We start from the raw sequence: 20,854 nt of genomic DNA, 5'->3' as shown, positions 1-20,854 counted from the left end.
TAGACCTTTTCCTCAATCATGCAGCCTTGTGGCCCTGGCAGGTGTGTGGGAGGCTCCAGGTTGTGATCTGGGGTTTATGGCTTGGCACCTCCTGGGGTGGCAGGGGAAGCTGTGGAGGGGTGGGGTCCACAGGCCCGGACATCCCTGCATTCTCTGCTCAGCAGACTGACCAAGCCCCGTGTCACACGCTTACCCTGAATGTGTGTGATGGTGTCCAGGCCACAGAGTCGAGGCCGGCATAACGTCCTCTTTTGTCCATTTCCGCAGAACAGGGTACCTGCTTTCTCACGCTGCTTGCGCTGTAGAGTGACTCGCTTGTGGAGCCTCCCCTGCAGTGCTGTGGGCACGGTAACGCAAATACATGAAATGTCCATCCGCTCTGCCATGTGACCTCCCAGTGTGCACTCCTCTGGGGAGAAGCTACTAGACCTCGGGGAGTTGGCCAAACCTGTCTCTTCTAAACAAAAGAGCCATTTTCTTTTCTCCTGGTGGTTTCTCACTGTCTGTCCTTCTTTCGTGTATCCAGTATCCTCAGACTCTTCCCTCTCCCCTCTGTTATTTGTCAAAACATCTTCTCAGGAAGGGCCTTGGGGGTCACCTTTTATAGCCTGGCATGAGGCTTGGTCACTGGGATCCTGAGTTCCAGCCTTTCTTCATCATGGGAAACATGTCTAAAGCCTGAATGCGTCAGCAGGGCCAGGAGATCTCGGGCCTGCTGGAACCACATGGAGGCAGCCAGTCGCTCTGGGCTAGCCCCATGGTAGGCATCAGCACCCTCCCCATTACCCCGTAGGTCTGCTGATGGGGTCTCTCTCATATCTGTGTCATGCCCCAGGCAGGGAAACAAGAGCACAGGTATGGCCGGGACTCCAATCTGGCTGGTCCCGAGAGCTCTGCAGGAGCCCACAGGGAGGGGTGGTTTCAGGAATGCAGGCATGGTTTGCAGGATCAGCTGATGCCCTGGAGAGGTGATGCATGGAGAAATGCCAGGTGGAGCAGAGACTGAGGGCAGGTCTGCTTTGTGCCCGCAGCATCTGTCCCCATTTTTTGCAATAGAGCTCAGCGGATGATGCGGGATCAGTGTGGCTACAGCGGGACTATATGGGGGGGGCATGTAATCTGGGCCTTGCATGATGAAAAGACTGGGTAAGAGAGGAACGGAAAGAGGGTAATTTAGAAGGGGAACAGCTTTCAAAGCATGGAGACTTCAGGGCCACCACAGACCCATGGTGGGGGGTGGGGGGAGTGGCAGAGAGCAGGAAGGGGCAGAGAGCAGGAAGGTCAGAAAGGCAGGGGAGGACCAGACTGTAGAAGGCCTTGCGTGAAAGCCGATCAGTAGAGGCTCAACTTACTATGTGTCCAAGAAAGATTAATCTGACCATGGTGGGCAGATAAATGGGGAAGGAGGAGACCAGAATCTGGCTGTTGCAAGACCTGAGAAAATGTCTACAAAGAGGATTGCATAGACCCAATCCTCACCAAGACCCCTTCTGTTCGAGAGGGAGACCTCAGGTCCGGGATGGGAGTGTTGCTTTCCCAGGGATTCCAGGTGGCCCGTGTAACCCAGACGCAGCCAGCTGGGGAGGTCACCGTGCTCTGTGAGATGTACATGCAGGTAGCTCAGCCCAGCGTCCTCCCTTCCAGTCCCTGAGACCTGCTCAGAATGCCCAATGGTCCCCAAATCTCTGGTCTCACTGTCTGCTACTTTCCCCTCCTCACCATACGGTGTCATCCCAAAACAAAACCATGTGTCAACTGGAATAGAGCTTATACACACCGACTACAAAGCAGTTTGGAGATTATCAGGTTTCACTGATAGCTTGGGGCATCGGAGAGGGTTTGTATCAACTTAATATGGAATATCAGGCAGGCCCTGTATTCTTAAAGTTAAGCCACCACCTGTCTTGGAGTTTCTCCCTGACCCCTTTCTCTGCAGCCTCCGGCCATGTCCTTCACCCCGTCTTTCTCTCCAGCTTCTCCCACGATCCTATCTCCTTTCAATTTCTGCTCTCTCTTGTGTCTTTTCTCCTAGGCCCCTGGATTTGTCACCCTCCACTCCCACATGGCTTATCAGGATTTTTTTTTTTACCAACACAAAATAATTCTTGTTACAAGAAGGGCTTTGGTGCCTGTTGGTGGCAAGAGGCATGAATGTTCATTTTGATTCCCCAATAAGCTGACCTGCACCCCAACCCCCACACCAGTTAATGCTAACAGCTATGGCTTGGGGGTTCCCTTCCCCATCATCCAGGACCACCCCAGCACCTGGTCACGTGTTCAGAATATGGCAAAAGGATGGGGTCTCATGTATTTCTGGGACACAGCTCTCCTGTGGAGAGTTCACAGTCTCAGAGTGTCGGAGAATGCCTGGCATTTTAGCCTGTGGCTCTGCCCAGTTGGTAGCTGAAATGCCCTGTGTAGCCTTGAAGGCTTTCCTGGGTGGGGGCCCTGTGCAGGGGGCTGTGTTCTTTTGCATTAGCTTTCCTTTGCAGATTGACCAGGAGCCACGGAGAAGCGGCTGCCTCCCAGCAGGAGACGTGAAAAAGTCTGTATTTCAAATGTTTCTTGTGACCAAGGACCCTCTGTCCTTTGCTCTTTCCTCTGCACCTCGAGTCGTTTTTCTGAAACTCATGGGTGCTTGTGTTCTGACTTTCCAGAAGTGGGGATTTCGGATTCTGACCCCCCACTGCATCGAGGTTGGGCCTCATTTGGAATTGTTCTGACCCCTTCCCCAGAGAGAAGAAACTTGCCCCTGAGTCCTTCCCTCCCCCTCTTCAAAAGACGAGATCGCGGTGATGCAGAAGGCCTTCCTCTGTCTGCCTAGACTACCTTGGTGGCCATGCTATAAACACAGACGATTGCTTTGTCCCCTGTGATGCCCCTGATGGCTGCAGTGTGGTCCTGGGACAGTGTCGAGCGCCCCTGCAGCCAACTCTGCATCTTTCTCTCCTGGTCTCCCTTCTTCCACCTTGCTTTCTGGAGTTTGTTTTCTGAGTGACTCGAAAGCACCACAGCCACCTGTTTCCCAGACACAGTGGGATGTGTGAATGCCCACTCCCCTGTCGGTGCCCAGGGCCTCTCTGAAGGCCCAGGAACCCCTCACTGAGAGCAGTGGTCAGGGATACCCAGAAAGCCAGCTGCTTTCCTTCCAAACCTTATCTTTTCCCTTCCACATCAGCCTTCTCTTCCCCTAAACATCAGCATTGGCTGCTCCCCAAATTCCATGTACCCTAAGCGGACACAGCCAGTGATCCTCAAGCTCATTCCAAAGACTTTGCCATGGGTAGTTGTGGGCTGGGAGGAGGGGGCCACTGAGTCTGGGGCTCTGCTTTCTTCATAATTACACAAACAAGACAGCTCCCTTCGGAAAACCAAAAGTTACACTCAGACGAGAGTAAATAACCAACACGTCGTAATGGTCTTACCGCATAGGTGTGATGTTTTTGTAGAAATCTCCCAGTCTCTGTTGGTTGTTCTGTTTGTACAGTCTACTTTTAACCTGCCTTTTCTTTTAAGCCTATATCATAAACTTGTTTCTTTTCATGAAATCTTTTTTTTAATACCAGGATTTTAATGGCTGCATAATATTCCATCATATAGCTTCCCAGGGTGCCTGTTTCTTAGGGTATTTATTTGCGGCAAAGATTCTTGTCTATTTACTCTAAAAGTCAATTTTCTTGTCTCCTATACTGAAACGGAAAATGCCTCCTATTCGTTTCTTTGTCTCCTCGTCACGTAACTCTGATGCACGGGGTTGCGGGATTGATGTTCACGTGTTTTCCAAGTCATTTAACAACTGCTCGGCTCTGAAACCAAGCGTGGTGTGTTATTATTTACCCCTGGAGGTGCGATTCTGACAGGTGTGTTCAGCGAGCCTGGGAGTGGACCCTTGCCCCCCAGCAAAACTGACTGCACCTTCGGGGCCTCTTCCCCCTGACAAAGTTGCCGCAGGGTATGTTTTCACCCGATTTCACCATTCTGCGCTGCCTTAGGCGGGCCCTCAGCCCAGGTCTCGGTGACCTGCCCGCCATTGTATGGAACTTCTCCCCAGGGCAGACTGCTTGCCACAGAGGGCCTATTTTCAGAGTCACAGCTTCTGAGTCTGTAGAACCTAAAAAGCCTTCTGGTACTGAGAGAGTCTGCGCTTTATTCCCTTGGGGAGAAGACCCTTGACCTCCCTCTTTATTTGGAAACGCACGGATGTCCAACAACCAGGCACACATCTCTGCGCTTCTCTTTTCCCACGGGCTGTGCTGGTGCCGAGAGCCCTGGCTGGCAGCGCCGAAGGGGCTCTGCAGCTCGGCCCCTCGGAGGCCTCACTGAGGGGGCAGGAAGAGCTGCAAGCGGGCTGGGCTGGGACTGCGGGGGTCCTGGCCCACTTGGAAGTTGGAGCCAATGTCCGTGTAAGAGTCAGGCTTTTGCTCCTGGAGGCCTCCTGTGTCTAAGCTGATTGAATCTAGGATGCTCCGGAGTCTGCGCTTGCCCAAGCACCTGGCTGTGGACCGTCTCAGGTGTACTTGCTTCCATTCGCACTGTCTGCAGGACACTGGATATGCACTTCCTCACGACCCCACTTCCCTGGTTGCTGATTTGGGTTGAGTATTTCCTTTCATGTTGGAATGGCAGGGCCATGGGCCCCACCCAAGGTCTGCATCCACTTGGGGCTGCCATTGCAACTCTCCCCAGCAAGAGAAAGGCCCAGAGAGACAGGCCTGCAGACCTGAGAGCACCTGGGCATTCATCACGCTGCCTTCCTCCTCCACTGTCCCCACCCAGAGTGACCAGAGGGCATCAGCTCGTGACTTTGGAGAGCCAGGTTCTGGTCCCAACTCTGCAATCAATGAGCAGTTAGTTTACTTGTTTGCAACACAGGGCTAATATTGCCCGCTAAGCTTACCTTCACAGTGCATAATAAGGATCGTAAGATCTCGTGTGTGAAGGCAAAGGATGTATACCATCCGCCTTTGCCCCCTGCCTCTCCAAATCACATCAGAAAGGCATCTCTGAATGGGATTGGTTGTTTGTAGCACTACCCAGGAGTGGGATGGCACTACCCAGGGAGAAGGGGCTGCCGGCCCTTGGCTTTCCTCCTAGGCTGGCGAGACCAGCGCTGATCTATGCTGTATAACATTCATTGCAGGAGCAAATCTGCCTTTGAGAAAGCCAACATCGATGTGTTCCGGGTGAGGACCAACAACGTGGGCCTCCTCTACAAAATCAGGTGAGAATCTGGCCCCCAGCCCGGCGGGGATGAGGGGGAGGCAGGTAGATTAGGAACTGACTTCATTATTAACACTTTCTGGGTGTTGATTACTCTCCTCATTTGAGGAGTGATCAAAGGCCCAAATCTTTTCCTCCCATCCTAAATCCCAGTTTTCTAAACTTCCCCACTAGAGATTCAATTCTCTGAGTTCAGACAATTTGAGACAGTTTTCCACAAACTCGGGAAATATGCTCTGGGAGACTCTAGCCCAGGGGTTAGGAGCAGACCCAGTCTAGGTGGCCTTGGTTCAGACTTCTGTCCCGCCATTTACCAGTCCTGGGACTTCGGTCAGTTTTCCTCTCCAAGCCTCAGTTTCCTCGTCTGTAGAAGTGGTGAGCACTCAGCGAGTGTCCAGATGCCCCGAAGTCAGAGCGCCAGCAGGAAGATCCACGATGTGGCAGGGTGCCGGTTGACAGCGTGCCCCTGATCTTGTCTTGTGAATGTGATGGGAGGGATAACTCTCTCAGGGATAACTTCTGGTTGCAGAGGAAGAGCCTTCACTGGCCCTTTTTTACCCTCCTGCCCCCTTTACCCACCCCCATTCAAGTTCATGCCCATTTGTCTGGATGTCATGATCATCTGCGGTCTGTTGCACCCAGACTAGGGCCTGAAGAAGAGTCAGAGGCTGCCTCAGTTCGGCCCTGACTTTTGTTCCTCCCACTGGAAAGTGTAGGACTGTGCACCCCTTTCCTGGGAAAGTGAGGGACACGTGAGGCCACTGGCACTAGCTGTGTGGGGAATGGGGCTCTTACTGGGGTGGGTCAGGAAGAAGGTGTTGTGTGTGGGGAAGGTGACTGCTAAGCTGAGGTCCTCTCTGTGCCAGGCAGAGGCACACATCCTGAGCAGGTCATGTGTGCCATTCACTGTTGGGGTGACGCTGGCTTGAGCTGTGCCTGTCCCACTGAGACCTATAGGGATGAGGTTTCACTGTGCTGGGTAGGCATGAGATGCTTGGTGCAAAGTGAGGTCGTCCAGGGGTCAAGTTAGAGGAAGAAATTGACCTCAGAGAGGAAACTGGGGCTGGTGAGGATGAGGGGGAAGTTACTGGGGGGCCTATTACAAGAGTCTGGATCTATGCTGTTCTATATAGCAGTCCCCAGGCCATGGGGGGCTGTTGAGCCCTTGAAATGTGGGTAGGCCACATGTACTGTGTGTATAGAAGCCACCAAATCTTTTAAAACGTAGTACAAGGAAAAGAATGTAAAACACCTCATTCATAAAGTTTTACATGGTTACATGTTGAAACGGTATGCAGATTAGAATATATTATTAAAATTAATTTCACTGGTTTCTTTTTCAGTGTGACTACTAGAAAATACAAAATTACATTGGTGGCTAGCACATGTGGCTATGTGATATTTCTATGGGACAACACCAGTCTAGCTGGCTATCGGGGATCCCTTGGGTGGTGGGACTAAGGAGAGTATCTGGGGGGGGGGTCTGAGAGTCAGGGAGAGAGGGGAAGCTCAAGATGGTCCTGTGGGAAGCCTTAGCAATCCCGGGTTTTCTGTGGAAGGTGATACTTCCTTGCATGCGATGTAACAATGTAACATTGATTAATAAGCACATCTGCCTTGTGAGTCGTCCGCATTTGGTGGATGAGGAAACTGGAATTCAAGAGGCAGAGTAACAACAAAATGATCAAAACTTTCTTTGGGCTAAACATGTGGGCATTGCAGCGTGGGAGGGGAGTTGTCTTTGTTCTGCGGACAAACAGTGTGGGGGTCTGCTTCTGTCCCAGGATAGAGCATGACAACACAGGCTTGAACGCCAGCTGGTACCTAGACCGCGTGATTGTGACTGACACGAAGCGGCCCCACCTCCGTTACTTCTTCAACTGCAACAGCTGGCTGAGCAAGGTGGAAGGCGACCGCCAGTGGTGCCGTGACCTGTTGGCTAGTTTCAACCCCATGGACATACCCCGAGGTCAGTGCCAGACTGGTTTGCCCACTGTCCCTCCCAGCCGGGCTGGGCAGTCCCACCTCCCCTTGCCGCCCTCCAGGGTCTTCCTGTTGACCAGGGCCCAGGTGAAGCCCTACCTCTTCCTGTGGCCTTCCCACGGGCAAGCTTACATGGGAAGTGGGGAAATGTAAGAGAACCTAGAGGCATGCTAAAGGCACAGGAGTGGCCCTGAACCCATCCTGTGTTTTCAACAACTCTTGTTGCTCTGTGTTCAACAGCATCGTCCCCTGCCTTCCTATTCTGTTACCTTCCTCCTAGTGCCCCAGGAAGCTGAGTCACAGCCAGGGTGTGGTGGATGGGGATCAGAACTCGCTGCTTCCAGGGTTCTGTCATGCTGCCACTGACTCCTGATTTTTATGAGGAAAATGACTTATTTCAAGTGCATGTCTGGCCAAAGGCCTTGAGTTCAGTCTTAGCTCAACAGGAGACAGGAGAACAAAGCCTGTAAAAATACACACTGTATTCCAAATCCTGTTTTATCTCATCTTGGTCCCTTAAAGCTCTGACCTCACCTCACCCTGTTACTGAATATGCTTTTCCAAAAAGAGAGTATCACAAGTGGGTACCATCATCATAATACCATCCCAGAGAGCCACAGGCCATTGGAGGGAAAGGCACTTGGTCGCCAGGAGAAGTGACTTTCCTCTGGTCACAGCAGAAGGCTGATGCTCTCCTTGGATTCTGCCTTCCAGCACGTACCCTTGGTCTCCAAGTTCCGCCCTCTCCTATAACCCAGCTGGGCAGAAACAGACGTACCATGTGTCCCAATGGGCTTCGGCCCTCAGTGACTCTGATCTCCCACCTCCCAGCCGACCTTGAACGCTTGCTTTGTTCCCCTTGATCCCCATTATAGTAACTTGCAAATTTGATTCTTTTAAAAAAAATATGTTATTGATCCTTTCTCTTATTATAAAAGCCAAATTTGATCATTGCAGAAAAATTAGAAAATAGAGACACACCAACGTAAAAAAAAAAAACACCTGTAGTTCCATCACCTGGAAAGTCATTACTGGTGACATTTCTGTGTGCTCGTTTCTAGTCTTCTCTCTGCGTTTGTATGAGTAGTTCGACAGAACGGGCTGCTAGGAGGAGAACTTCTGAAAAACCACCATTGAGAAAGAATGTCAGTAACTAGGTGGGTCTTCTGTTCTCCGCAAGCATCATTCAGGGTAGTGTTTTCTTGCCTCTTAAAGGGAAGACAGACACCTGCTGATTGATGCGGGGCCTCCCGCCCCTTCACAGGCTGGTGGGCATTGAGTTTTTAGTATTTCCAGGCTGGATTCTGGAAGCAGGAATGGAAAATGGGATCTTAAAGAATTCAGATGACTGCATTAGTAAACAAACAGTGAAATTTCTTTGCTCTTCAGCTGGAATTGTATGAACTTGGTTTTTGATTGCTGCCCGAGGTCTTTCATGATCAAAATGGGGAAGATAATTATTTTTTTATTCATGTAGTTTGATAGGTAAAAATATTTCAAAATACAGGCTATGGGCCATATAGAGGAGAGGAAAAGGAACATTCCAGTGTTTAGTCCACCCCCTTCCTCACCCCTAAGGGAAGATGGATCCTTAGGTGGCCTTGTTACCTCCCCCTGACCTCCAAGGGTCATCCCCTGAAGTCCTGGCTAAGTCAGCTGGAACTTTCTCTCATACCTGCTTCTCAGGGAAGGTAGGTAGGTGTTCAAGGCTGACCAACTGACCCTTTGACCAATTAGCAGATAGCAGTGGAGCAGCAAGGGTGGCAGGGACTAGACCTCGATCAGGTTTCTAGATGGTTAATCCACAGGGGATCTCTCATATCCTGCTTAAAGACACAGGTATGTGGGGAACTTGCCCTGCTTGGTGCAGGAGGTGAGCTCTGGGGTGCCAGGACCGCGCCCTGGACAAGGACATCACCTTGCGCACGGCACTGTGCCTCACACTGGCCATGGAGATGGCTTGTCCCTCTCTAGCCTTCTCTTTAAATGTAGTTTTTGGGAGAGGCACCCAACATGTTCCTACTGTCTTGGGGTTAAGGGCCTGGTCAGGGCCCCCTCTTCCTTCATGGAGTCCCCTGGGGAGAAGGTGGACATGAGGAGTTTCCAAAAAAAGGAGGCAGAAGTTGGTTAACTCCCAGTTGTATGGATGGAGGATCCTGGAACCAAGTTCAATTTCTTAGTTGTTCTCAATTGTTTGGTAAAGTCACTGCCTCTGGCACTAGGATCAACCCAAACCGTTCGCCTTTTGGTTTTCTTTGGGCTGACTGCCTGGCCTTGGGGATCTGTTGTGGGGCCCTGGGGAGCCAGGTTGGTGTGTCCCTTCAGTCCACTGGGGGTTCCCATACCCCAACCACTCACGTTCCTCCTTCAAGATTTTTGTGTTATTTAAGTATTACTTCCCTTATTATTAACTTATTCTTAATTTACTTTTTGCAATTTATATTAACTTGTAAGTTTAAGAATATTGATATAACTCTCATAAAAAACATATCATTTGCTGTAAATATCAGGCGTACATCAGGACACATTACAATGAATGTGCAACTCTAGATAACCCTCCTGTTTCACCACGAACATCCAGCATGCCATCAGGGGTGTATAACCCGCCCCCGCCCCCGCCCCCGCCCGGGAAACACTACCAGCCCTGATCCAGGAGGAAGGGAAAGCGGAGCCCAGAGAGGACAAGAGGAGGGCTGGGAAGTTACCTGGGCTCCTCACAAGTCCTTCCTTCACTTACAGAGCCTCTGGGTGTGAGGGGGTGAGGAAGGGCAAGTGGGTGTTTATTACATAGATAAGTAAACTGAGGCCCAGAGAGATGGTCACTCAGCCAACATCAAACAGCCAGTCACCTATGGAGCTAGGACTGGAATGTGAGACTCCTAATCCTTGGTGGAATGTGCTTTTTACGGGCCCGTTGGGCAGGGCCAGACCGAGGGCAAACAGTCCGGCACCTAAGAGGTCAGGGCCTGAGGGGTCACAGGTAAGGACCACGCAGGTCAGTTGGACCAAATTGCCACTGTCAGGGCATCCTTTCCATAGCATCCCCACTGGTGGCCTCTCCAGCCTTGGGTTGAATCCAGCCTTTCTTGAGTGGCAGACACTTCCAACCCCCCAGTGCAACCCATTCCACTGTTAAGTAGCCCTGGCTGCCAGAAAGATCTGCCTGAATACAAGCCCCAGACAGTCTTCCCCGGCCTTCTGCTTCTCTGTCCAGTCTCCCCTGACACAACATGCGTACGTTTTCATGTTAGCCCTTCCGCTGCGTGAAGACAGGCTCCTCTCCTCTCAGGGTCGCATCCCCAGGCTCTTCGCCCTCGCCTCTTGCAGCACATGCCCAGCTGCCTCCTGAGTAATCTGGTTTGTCAGAGGCCCTCAGGAACGTACCTGCCTGGCTAGAACCCTGGGTTCCAAATGGGGCTCATCAGAGCAGAGTGCAAGAGTTCCCCAAGTCCGTTATCCTGCTTCTTTTTATTAGTATTATTATTATAAAATATACAGATCATTACATCGACTGTCTTAACATTTTTTAAAAAAGATTTTATTTACTTTTTTTAGAGAGAGGGGAAGGGAGGGAGAAACATCAGTGTATGAGAGATACTTGGTTGTCTCTCACACGCCCCCAAGTGGGGACCTGACCCACAACCCAGGCATGTGCCCTGACTGGGAATCAAACCAGCAACCTTTGGCTTCGCAGGCCGGCACTCAGTCCACTGAGCCACACCAGCCAGGGTGACCATCTTAACATTTTTAAGTGTGCAGTTCAGTGGCACTAAGTAAATTCACACTGTTGTGCAACCACCACCACCATCCGTGTCTGGAACTTTTTCATCTTCCCCAAATGGAACTCTTACCTATTAAACAATAACTTCACATCCCTCTCCCTCTCAGCCTGTGCTAACCTTTACTCTGCATCAGATCTCTCTGCATTTGACTACTTAGGAAGCACATGCAAGTGGAGTCACGTAGTATTTACCCTTTTGTGTCTGGCTTATCTTGCTCAGCATAATGTCTTCAAGGTCATCCCCATTGTAGTATGTTTCAGAATTTCACTTTTTTGTAAGGCTAAATAATATCCCAGTGTTTTATATGCATATATATGTATATATATGCATGCATATATATGCATACATAGGTGAGGTGGCATCTCCTTGTGGTTTTGATCTGCATTTCCATAATGAGTACTGGTGTGGAACATCTCTTCATGTGCTTATTGGTCATTTGTGTATCTTCTTTGGAGAAATGTCCATTCAAGTCCTTTTTAAATTTTTAAAAAAAATTTATTGATGAGAGAGAGAGAGAGGGAGAGAGATTTGTGGTTTCACTTAGTTAGCATTCATTGGTTGATTCTTGTACGTGCCCTGCCTGGGGTTGGAACCCACAACCGTGGTGTATCAGGACCATGCTCTAACCAAGTCAGCTACCTGGCCAGGCATCCAAGTTCTTTTTAATCATTCATTATAACTGTTGAGAAGTTGTAGGCATCTATCCAGAATATATTTGTGGATATTAACCCTTTATCATATATATGCTTTATAAATATTTCCTACTATTCCAGGGGCCTTTTCACTCTCTTGATAGTTCGTGTTGATGCAGAGAAGTTTTTATCTTTTATGAAGTCTAGTTTACTTAATTTTTCTTTTGCTTCCTGTGCTATTGGTATCATATCCAAGAAATCATTGCCAAATCCAGTGTCATAAAGCTTTTGCCCCGTGACAAGTTTTCTTCTTGAGTGTTTTAATTTTAGCTCTTATGTCTAGATCATCGGTCCATTTTGAGATAATTTTTATATGATATAAAGTAAGTTTCAATTTAATTCTTCTGCATGTACATATCTAGTTTTCCCAGAATCATTTGTTGAAAAGACTGTCCTTCACCCATTGAATGGCTTTGGCCCTCTTGTTGAAAATCGTTTGTCCATATATATGAGGGTTTATTCCTGGGCTCTGTATTTTGCTCCGTTGGTCTACATGTCTGCCCTTAGGCCAGTACCACACGGTTTGATTATGGTAGCTCTGTAGCAAGTTTTGAAATCAGGATGTGCGAGACTTTCAACTTTGTTCTCCTTTTTAAAGATTGCTTTGGTTATTTAGGGCTTCTTGATGTCATGCTTCTTTTAATGCATCCTAAACATTCATGAACTATTTTTAACAGTGACAGTATGCCATATTGACTTTGTAGTCAAAGGGCTCTTATTTACCTGGAAGAAAAGATGAAAATGCAGCTTGCAGCCCAGGTCCTCAGTTCCTGCCAAGGACTTCAGGCTGCTGGAGGAACCTCCTGGATCCTTCTGACTCATCCCCACGCAGATCGGCAGGAGTGGGCGCCCCAGTCTTGACTGGCTGGCTCCCTCCCCACATGTCAGTGGGCTGGTCCATGCAAACACCGCACTTCCTGAGTAAGAACTGCAGGCGTACGTGCACACTAACAGGGAGTTAGCAGCTGTCCCTACACCTGACTCTCTCTCAGAGTGGGTATCAGGGCTCCTGGCACCTTCTGGGGCCTGGGGAAGGTTGGTAGCCACTTTTTCAGTATAACCTCATCGGTTATCCCTGGGAACACAGTCTTGGCTACCAAATTGCACCAGAAGTGTAGTGGATTTTCTCTCTTGCCATCTGCCTCTTGGCATTCCCCCTGTTACCACAAATGACTGACTTCCTTCCTGGAGGACTTCTTCCATCCCACCTGGAATGGCCCACCATCTCAACAACCCTGAGTCCAGAGGAATAGAGCAGCTACACTGACATCTGCATGCGGATGGCAGCCGCTGGCCAGAGTCTAAGCGCCGTCTCTAGGCCTCGAATTGACCCATCAGCACTAACAGCTGCTGTTGGTGATGCCGCCCTGAGGTGCTCCTAGATGCTGGGTCTGGGGTAAGGATATGGTCCTTATCCTCAGGGTGCTCACAGCCCAGTGGAGGACACAGGTTGCCATAATACTAGGCCCCCATTAAGAGGGTGGAGGCCATCATGGTTCAGAGCTCCATCTCTGAAGTCACAGAGTCCTAGGTTCAAATACCAACAATGCCATCTACTAGCTATGTGACCTTTGAACAAAATACTCCTGTAGCCTATGTTTTTGTGTGCATACACTTTACAATTGGTACTTTATTTAAAATCCAGAGCACCCCTAGGAGGTAAGGCCTATTAGTATCCCCACTTTTCACCGGCTATGAAGGTTGAGGGGAGCACGCACAGACCACCTCTTACCCTCCTGTTGCCTTGTCTTGGGTTAGCAGCTCCCGTTTCTCCACCTGTTCACTCAGAGTGTGTGGGCTCCAGTGTCTGGCAGGTGGCGGCTCTGAACGCTGTTCTCTCTAGTGCTAATAAACCACATGGAGGTTTCAAGGGACCCATGGGAAATGGGGCTGAGGCTGAGGGACAGGATGAGACACCCTCTGCCACCTGCTCCCCGACTGTGGAGCAGAAACCAGACTGCTGGTGGGAATTTCTGGGAGTTCAGGTCTCGCCCCATCAAGCCTAACAGTGACCCAGTAAGGCTCTGTCCCCAGACCCCCTGAGGCTTGCCTGACCACTGCCTAGGTGGGTTCTCTTTGCTCCCAGACTTCTGTCTCAAATCACTTAGAGAGAAAACCTGCATTAATACATATGCCAGGGTCTGAGGGAACATCAGAGCCAGAGCCTCTTCCCCTCATCTGCTCTCTTTTATCCTCCCCTTCAGTTCTCTCCAGGCCACCCAAAGCCATCAGGTTTAAGGCCCCAGCCTCTCTGGGAAGCAATGCCTGCCCCCTTGCCTCGGCTTTCCCTGCCCCGGCAAACTCCAGAGAAATTGAAGTCTACGCCATTTACTGTAGCAGAGTGACTCTCCATGTGGTCCCCCTGGCCCTAACTGTAGTCAGGGATGGGCGAGAAATCTCCTGGGCAGAGAGGAGGAACTTTTCATCCTGCTCCCTGAGATTCAGACTCGCTCTGGCTGAATCACCACCACAGTGAGCCACCATGGCTGATGGGGTGGGACGTAGCTGAGGAACACCAGATCTCAGGGACCGCTATTTGCCTTTTTTGGTGCTAACTACTTAATATGTGTCTATCTGGTCTCCTCAGCCAAATGCAGGTTCCTCTGAGGGTAACACTTTCACTGGTAATGTGATCATTGGGACTTAGGGAATTGGGTGAAGATTCATAAGAAACAGGTCGTGTGGGTGTGGTGAGGGTCATGTGTAGACGCACCCACTGGTGAAGACCAGCACAGAGCTGGATGGGACAGGCTCTACTGGGGGGAGGGGAGCTGACTTCTAGCATTGTCCCTCAATCACTGTGTGTCTTAGGTAAGTTGCTCATCCTCTCCGGGTTGCTCCTCATCTCCCCAGAAGGTTGTACTGGATGTTCTCTGAGGCCCTTCATCACACTGGCTTTCTCTGGTATTCTGCTAGCTAATTGTCTCCTCATCTCTCTTGTCTGGCTCCACTGACTTCACTCCCTCGACCTTGGTGTTGCCACTTTTGGTGTGACATTCATGGGGCAAAGCATCCAGGTGCAATTGATGAGCACTCTGCAAGTCGCACAGGCTGAGAGCACAGAACTACTCACTCCCCTCTGGCCCTGGGAGGCTCCAAGCACACTCTTAAAGTGGGGTGTGTGTGTGCGTGCAATATTGAAGGATGGGGGGATGGGAGGGAGAAGGTGGGGGTGATATATGAGTCAGACAAGGCATAAGATGGTGTGAGCTCTCTGGGTAGATTTGAAATGACCCAGTATTGTGTCTTGAAGGAGCGTGGGCAAGGGGCTGTCACCTGGTAGGGAGGTATGGGTTAGATCTGTTTAGGGAAGACCCTGCCTGGCCTTCTCACTGCCGATATGATGTCATTTCCTGCCTTCTGGCCAAGTAATTGTCCCCATCCCAGCACCAACCCACAAACCCTCCCACCTTGAAAAGCATTGAGATGGTCACGTGGCTTAAATTAGTACTGAGCCCACATCGCATTGCTCTGGGAAAGCGCTGCCAACTTGGCAAAGAGACAGGCCTCTGAAGCCAAGAGCTGAATTCCAGCTGGCCTGGGGGCTGTTCACACCCCAGGGCTGTCACTTCCCAGGCACAACAGCTCATCGATGATTCAGACCCAGATTCTTCCAACAGCGGAGAGGGCCCTGCTCTCAGAAGAGCCCCAGTTGCTGTGGGTCCTGTTTCCTCCCCTGCTCTCAGCTGGGACCTGCTCCTCAGGCCTCCTTAGGGATAAGCATTCTTCTAAGAAGCATTTATCTTCTTTGGTGGATTAATAATAAATACGGCTGCAGCCAGTTTTAGGCTATGCTCCAAAGAGACTGAGGGGCTGGTTGTTGGAGAAAAGAGAACTGTACCAAATGGGACAGCCAGTGCTGAGGCTGTAAGCTGCTGGGAGCCTGGGAAAGAGGTGGAAGTGGGACTATGTTTGTCCCGCACAATCACTCTTTCCACTCCTGGTTATTTCCTCAGGTAACTGGGTTATACTTTCACTGCCACCCATGCGGTACTGCACAAGGATTATCACGCAGCTCCAGATGTGTGCCTGGTCTTAGCAAGACTGTGTTGGGCATGGTGCCCAGGGTGCATTTGAAGAAAGTACAGGACAAGAAAGGGATTGTGATTAATGTATGACGGGCATGTGCAAACAGTGCTACCTGCAGTGGATTGCAGACCTGCCAGAGGACTGCATGGCACAAAAGCAAATGCAAATTGAAAGCATCTTGGGTGATTGATGCAAAAAACTCCCATCATGAGGGCTCTGCCAAATAAACCAATGGGCCTGACTTGTTCCCAGATTCTACTGGATATTGCCAGAGAGTAATTAAATCATTAACTTAAAAATATGGCTCTCTGCATCACAAAGCACCTAGGAGTATACACCCCGAGTTCTCAGGTCTCAGTTTCTCTCCCAGCTTCAGTTTCTGCCTCTATGGCATGGGCACACTAGCTGGCCTCTTGGGTCCTTTTAGGATTAGTTGAGTGTTTACCTTCATGATCCTTTGGGACTAGCCCTCCTCCACAGGGCAAAAGGAGATTGGCTTTTGGTGCTTGCTGTCCCTTATGCTGTGAATACACCTTTTCTGTTTCATCCTACCCCCTGCTTACTTTCTATTCTTCTGTATAGTGCCCACCTCCTCCCTATGAGCTCGGTCTCTGGACTTTATTCTCTGTGATCAAAACCTGACTCTGCCACTCTACCAGTCAGGCAAGCATGAGCTGATGCTTTAAGTGCTTTGCCTCTATTTCCTCATCGGTAAAATAGGGAATAACATTAATTCTCACTCATCAAGTGGTTGAGCTGACTAATCGGGGCAATAAACATCAAGGACTTACTGCAGTGTGGGGCATGGAGTAAGTGCTCAGTAAATGACACGAGAATCGTGGTGGTTGTGCAGTTATTGATATTCTGGTATTTCCCCGTCTCATTCCCCTACACTCAGGCTTGGTCTGATGCTGAGATGCAAAGACTCAGGAATCTGGCCTCTCAGAATCAGAAAGGACTTTGGAGCTACTCAGTGCCAGGGTCTGTCACTAGAATCTGGCAGGCTCATGTAGACAACTGGAAATAGGCTCATGACCTTGACTGCAGTTGAAGTCTGCAGGAAGCATCCTCTTCCCTCTCCCTGATATTTCCCCTTAACCCACCAGCTCAATGTTATCTAGGGCCTAGCTGTAGCTGCTGCAGGTGCTGCTGGGAGTCATTGTTTCTCAGAACCCTATGAGGTGGTCCTGGGCCCACAGACTCACAGAGATGGGTGAGGGCTTCAGGGTGGGAAAAGCTGGGCCAGCCCTGCAGTGCTCTCCTCCTTTGAACTTCACAGCAGCTTCCCGCCCACCCCATCTGCTCCCACGTAGCATTGCAGAAAATCATCTCCGGAAAGAGTGGGAAGAAGAGAACTGCTTTGAATGAGGCCCCAATGAAGAGCATCAGAGAATATCAGGACCAAAATGGACCTTCTCTACTCCACCTCCATTTTATAGAGGAGAAAATGGAAGCCCAGAGGAGTTAAGTGACTTGGTCTTGGTCACCTGGACTCAAGATGCCAGCTCATGCTCCTCTAGTGTCGTTCAGTGATCCAGTGATATTTGTTGGGAATCTTCTATGCACCAGACCCTGTCTGTGCTCAGGGTAAATATGCAGGGGCCTAGATTATAAAGGGGAGAGAGTCAGGCCAATAAGTAATCACAGTGCAAAAGGATAGAATATTCTAAGTGAGGATGACTAATGGAATTCAATGGAAGCATGGAGGAAGGGTGAGTCAGGAGGGCTTCCTAAAGGAGGTGATTCCAAGCTAAGACTTCAGAGTTGAGAATGAGTTTGCTAAGCTTTCAAACAGAATGAGGGCACGTGAGGACCTGATGGGCTCTGATGGCACAGTATCTGATTCACACAGCTGGAAATAGGCCCTCCAACTCACAGCTTCACTATGGCCTCAGGTCCCCTGCGCCCTCCCCCAGGGATCACTGCCAGTCACTCTGTCCTTTAACCCAGCAGCCAGGACCTTTGGGAATGCATGAAATAGCATATTTAGCCTATACTTGGTTATTTTGATTTTTAAATAGGTGTTTATAATAGCCTTTGTTTTCTTCTATTTGTGGAAACAGCACTTTCTCAGTGCTGCTCTTGCATGCGTGAAAATCTGAACTTATGATACAGAATTGCATCGGTCCCGATCCAGCTGTTGGTATCCATTCCAGCCACCCATGGTTTCCCACTTGACCCCTCCCCTGAGTTTTAAGCGTTGGCCAGAGTGAGCCCATTGAGAGTCACGAAGGGGTTCCCACCTGCTTGGGGCTGGATGTCCACCTGACTGCCACCGTGCCTGTTGTTTTCTTCCTCCATCCAACCTCAACCCTCCCTCCAGCTTCATAGCCACTTCTACCAGCTCACAGGTTCCCGGTGCCAAAACCAGCCTGAGTGTCTATTGTGTGCGTGGATTTTCTTTAGATGTGTCTGTCTTACAGACTTACAGCAAGAGTTCTCAACAGCTCCTTCTGGACTACAGAGAGCTTGATTTGTTCAAGCACTGACTTTGGGTGACTTCAGTCTTTAGTTTTCAATTATAAGGGAAAAATATAGCTGTTGTAAAGAGAATTTTAAAGTATGAATAAGCAAGAAAAAGAATAATAAAAACTTCTGCAATATCATCACCCAAAGATAATAGCTAATTTTTACTGGGCTTCCTTCCTTCCTTCCTTCCTTCCTTCCTTCCTATCTCTATCTATCTATCTATCTATCTATCTATCTATCTATCTATCTATCTATCTATCCAGCATCTATTTAATCTTCACAACACCCCCAGGAGGGAGGTGTTATTATTATTTCCATTGTATAGATAAAAGAAATCAGCACAGAGAGGTTAAGTAATTTGCATGTGAATGATGGAGTCAAGAGTAAACCCAGAGCCTTGAACTTAAGCAAAGTATAGGCTAACCTTAAAGACACTCCTGTTAACATTTTGGTGAATTTCCTTCCTGTTCTTTTTTTGTGCCTGAATGTATTAAACACTATGTATTAACTTAAATGGTATTGTATTATAGTCAATTTTGTGACCAGGTTTTTTCACTTAACGCTATATTTTATCATTGAATAATCTTTTAAAATTTAAAAAAAAATTTTATTGTTATTCAATTACAGTTGTCTGCATTTTCTCAATAATCTTTTAAACCATTATTTTAAATGACTGCATGGTAGTCCATAAATGGGTGGATAATCATAATTCACCCCAGCAATTTCCTAATTTGGATAGTTTTAGGTTGTTTTTAATTTTTTGTTAACAGTGGTAGACATCTTTACAGGTAATCTATAAACACAATTATTTCCTGGTCAATTGAATTGTTGGTTCAAGGGGTTTGCAGAATGTGAAGTCTTTTGACAAATATTACTCGCCTGCTTCCAGGAAGGCTGCATAACACTCTGGTTGCTCCCTGTGCTTGTGAGAAATGCTGGCTCCGCGGCACTACGGGAGGACAGACTCCAGCAGTGGAGTGGGATCTGGGTTGGAAAGGGAAGAAAGGGAGCCAAGGAGGCTGGGGTGCAGGTGGAAGCGAAGGCTCTTCTGCAGAGCAGCAGGCGTGGAGCCAAGGAGAGTGACTGAGAGGCCTGCGGAAATAGCTCATGGGCTTGGCAGTGAATTGGATGAGGGGGGTGAGCATGATGGACTGAAAGGAGTGAAAGCTCATCCACTCCATACTATGTCTCAACCTGAGAGCATCGGGCTTGCCATGAACAGTTTCATAGGAAAATATGCTAGCTGTATATTTATTTAGGGGCGACCAAGGGGTACAGTTGTTTTTCTTGATTACCTCCCATAAGCAACTATTTAATGACTAAGTGACATTTGAATATCGTTGTGTGACCAGGCTCAGCTGAGGTGCACCCATGGCCTGTGTGAGCACACGTTAAGTGTCAAGTAAATGACACAGGCCCCGGGAGTTCTGGAGTAGAGCCCTGCAGGCTTGGGAGGTGAGGTCTAAGCTAGATCCAGACCATGGCAGAGTGGATGATATGACAGCTAAGAGAGAACCTTCTTGTCTAGGACCTTGAGTCCAGATCTGGGCTTCACCCTTTCTAACTGTGGGGACTTGGTAAACTCTCTTAACCTCCTGCTTCCATTGCCTCATCAGTAGATGGTGACATTAGTAGCAATAGGGTCTGTTATACTGAGGATTAAATGAGATAATAGGTGTGACTGGCCCATAATAGGTCCTCAATAACATTCAGAGGCTCTTATTATTATTTTGATAAGTGGATATGTGTGAAAAGGCAGCCAGGTTGAGAAAGCAGAAAAGGTCCAGTCCTATTTGAAGAACAGGGTGAATCTAGGTGAGAGACTTGGGCCTCTTGATGTGAGGGCAGGAAGAGGAAACATTTGGGGGTCATAGGTCAGTGGCTGTGACCCAGCTTCCAGCATGTAGCATTGCTGTTCATCCTTGGGTTCCTCTGACCATCACCTCCCCATACCTGGGCAGGCTTGGGTAGTCTCTCCCTGGCTGGGGGAGAACATTTCCTCTTATCTCCCACCCCCCCCCCCCAGGGCAGCCCCACTGATTTTCTCTCTTCCTACGTAGAGCCTGTGATATCTCATTTCTTTACATCTGGCTCTCAGTGAGCGGAAGTGAGGGGCGTCAGGGTGTGAGCCATTGCAGGTTTGGGGGTGGTGTAAGATCAAGTCCAGTCATCCTCCTTCCAACCCCCTCCCCATACCTCACCTGCCAAAATAAATAAAGCCACGATCTAATTACCCAGGATCTGAGAATGGGTGCAAGGCAAGGGAAAGAAACTCCATAAGTCAGTTTGCCACCAGTTCATTCATGATTCTCTGCTTCCTAAAAAAAGCCTGGACCATGTGAGCTTCTTCCTCTGAGGCTCAAGTGATGGTGGGTGTGGGACGGTCCCTTCCTCAGCAAGCAGGACAGGGGCTTTGTGACAGAGCGTTTGCTTGACCTCTGTTGTCAAGAATGAGGTGAGCAGCTCAGCCCGGCTCAGCCGTGCACCCAGTACCAGGGTTTGGGGGTGGCAGCCCCCTCATGGCTGTGCCTCCCCCCCGCCCCCAAGGTGGCTCTATAGAGATATGTCTTGTTGCTGCCGTGAGCTGACTTTCCAGACAGTGTGGGGAGGCTGTGGGGGTGGCTGGCGCACCAGACGCAGGAGGCAGCTGAGGCCTGCCATTGCCTGCCTTTTCTGGAA

At 49.4% G+C, this 20,854-nt stretch overlaps 1 protein-coding gene across 1 annotated transcript in view; it reads left to right on the top strand.

Annotated features, from left to right (window-relative positions):
• LOXHD1 (lipoxygenase homology PLAT domains 1) overlaps positions 1–20,854 on the top strand; it is a 133,941-nt gene that overhangs the window by 5,855 nt on the left and 107,232 nt on the right. Inside the window, 2 exon segments of the mRNA XM_053913122.1 lie at positions 5,141–5,221; positions 7,005–7,189. Coding sequence (XP_053769097.1) covers positions 5,141–5,221; positions 7,005–7,189 — 266 coding nt within the window.

This window comes from Desmodus rotundus, chromosome 10, assembly GCF_022682495.2.
Source record: "Desmodus rotundus isolate HL8 chromosome 10, HLdesRot8A.1, whole genome shotgun sequence".
Lineage (NCBI taxonomy): Eukaryota > Metazoa > Chordata > Mammalia > Chiroptera > Phyllostomidae > Desmodus > Desmodus rotundus.
This window is presented reverse-complemented; position numbering and strand designations above follow the sequence as displayed.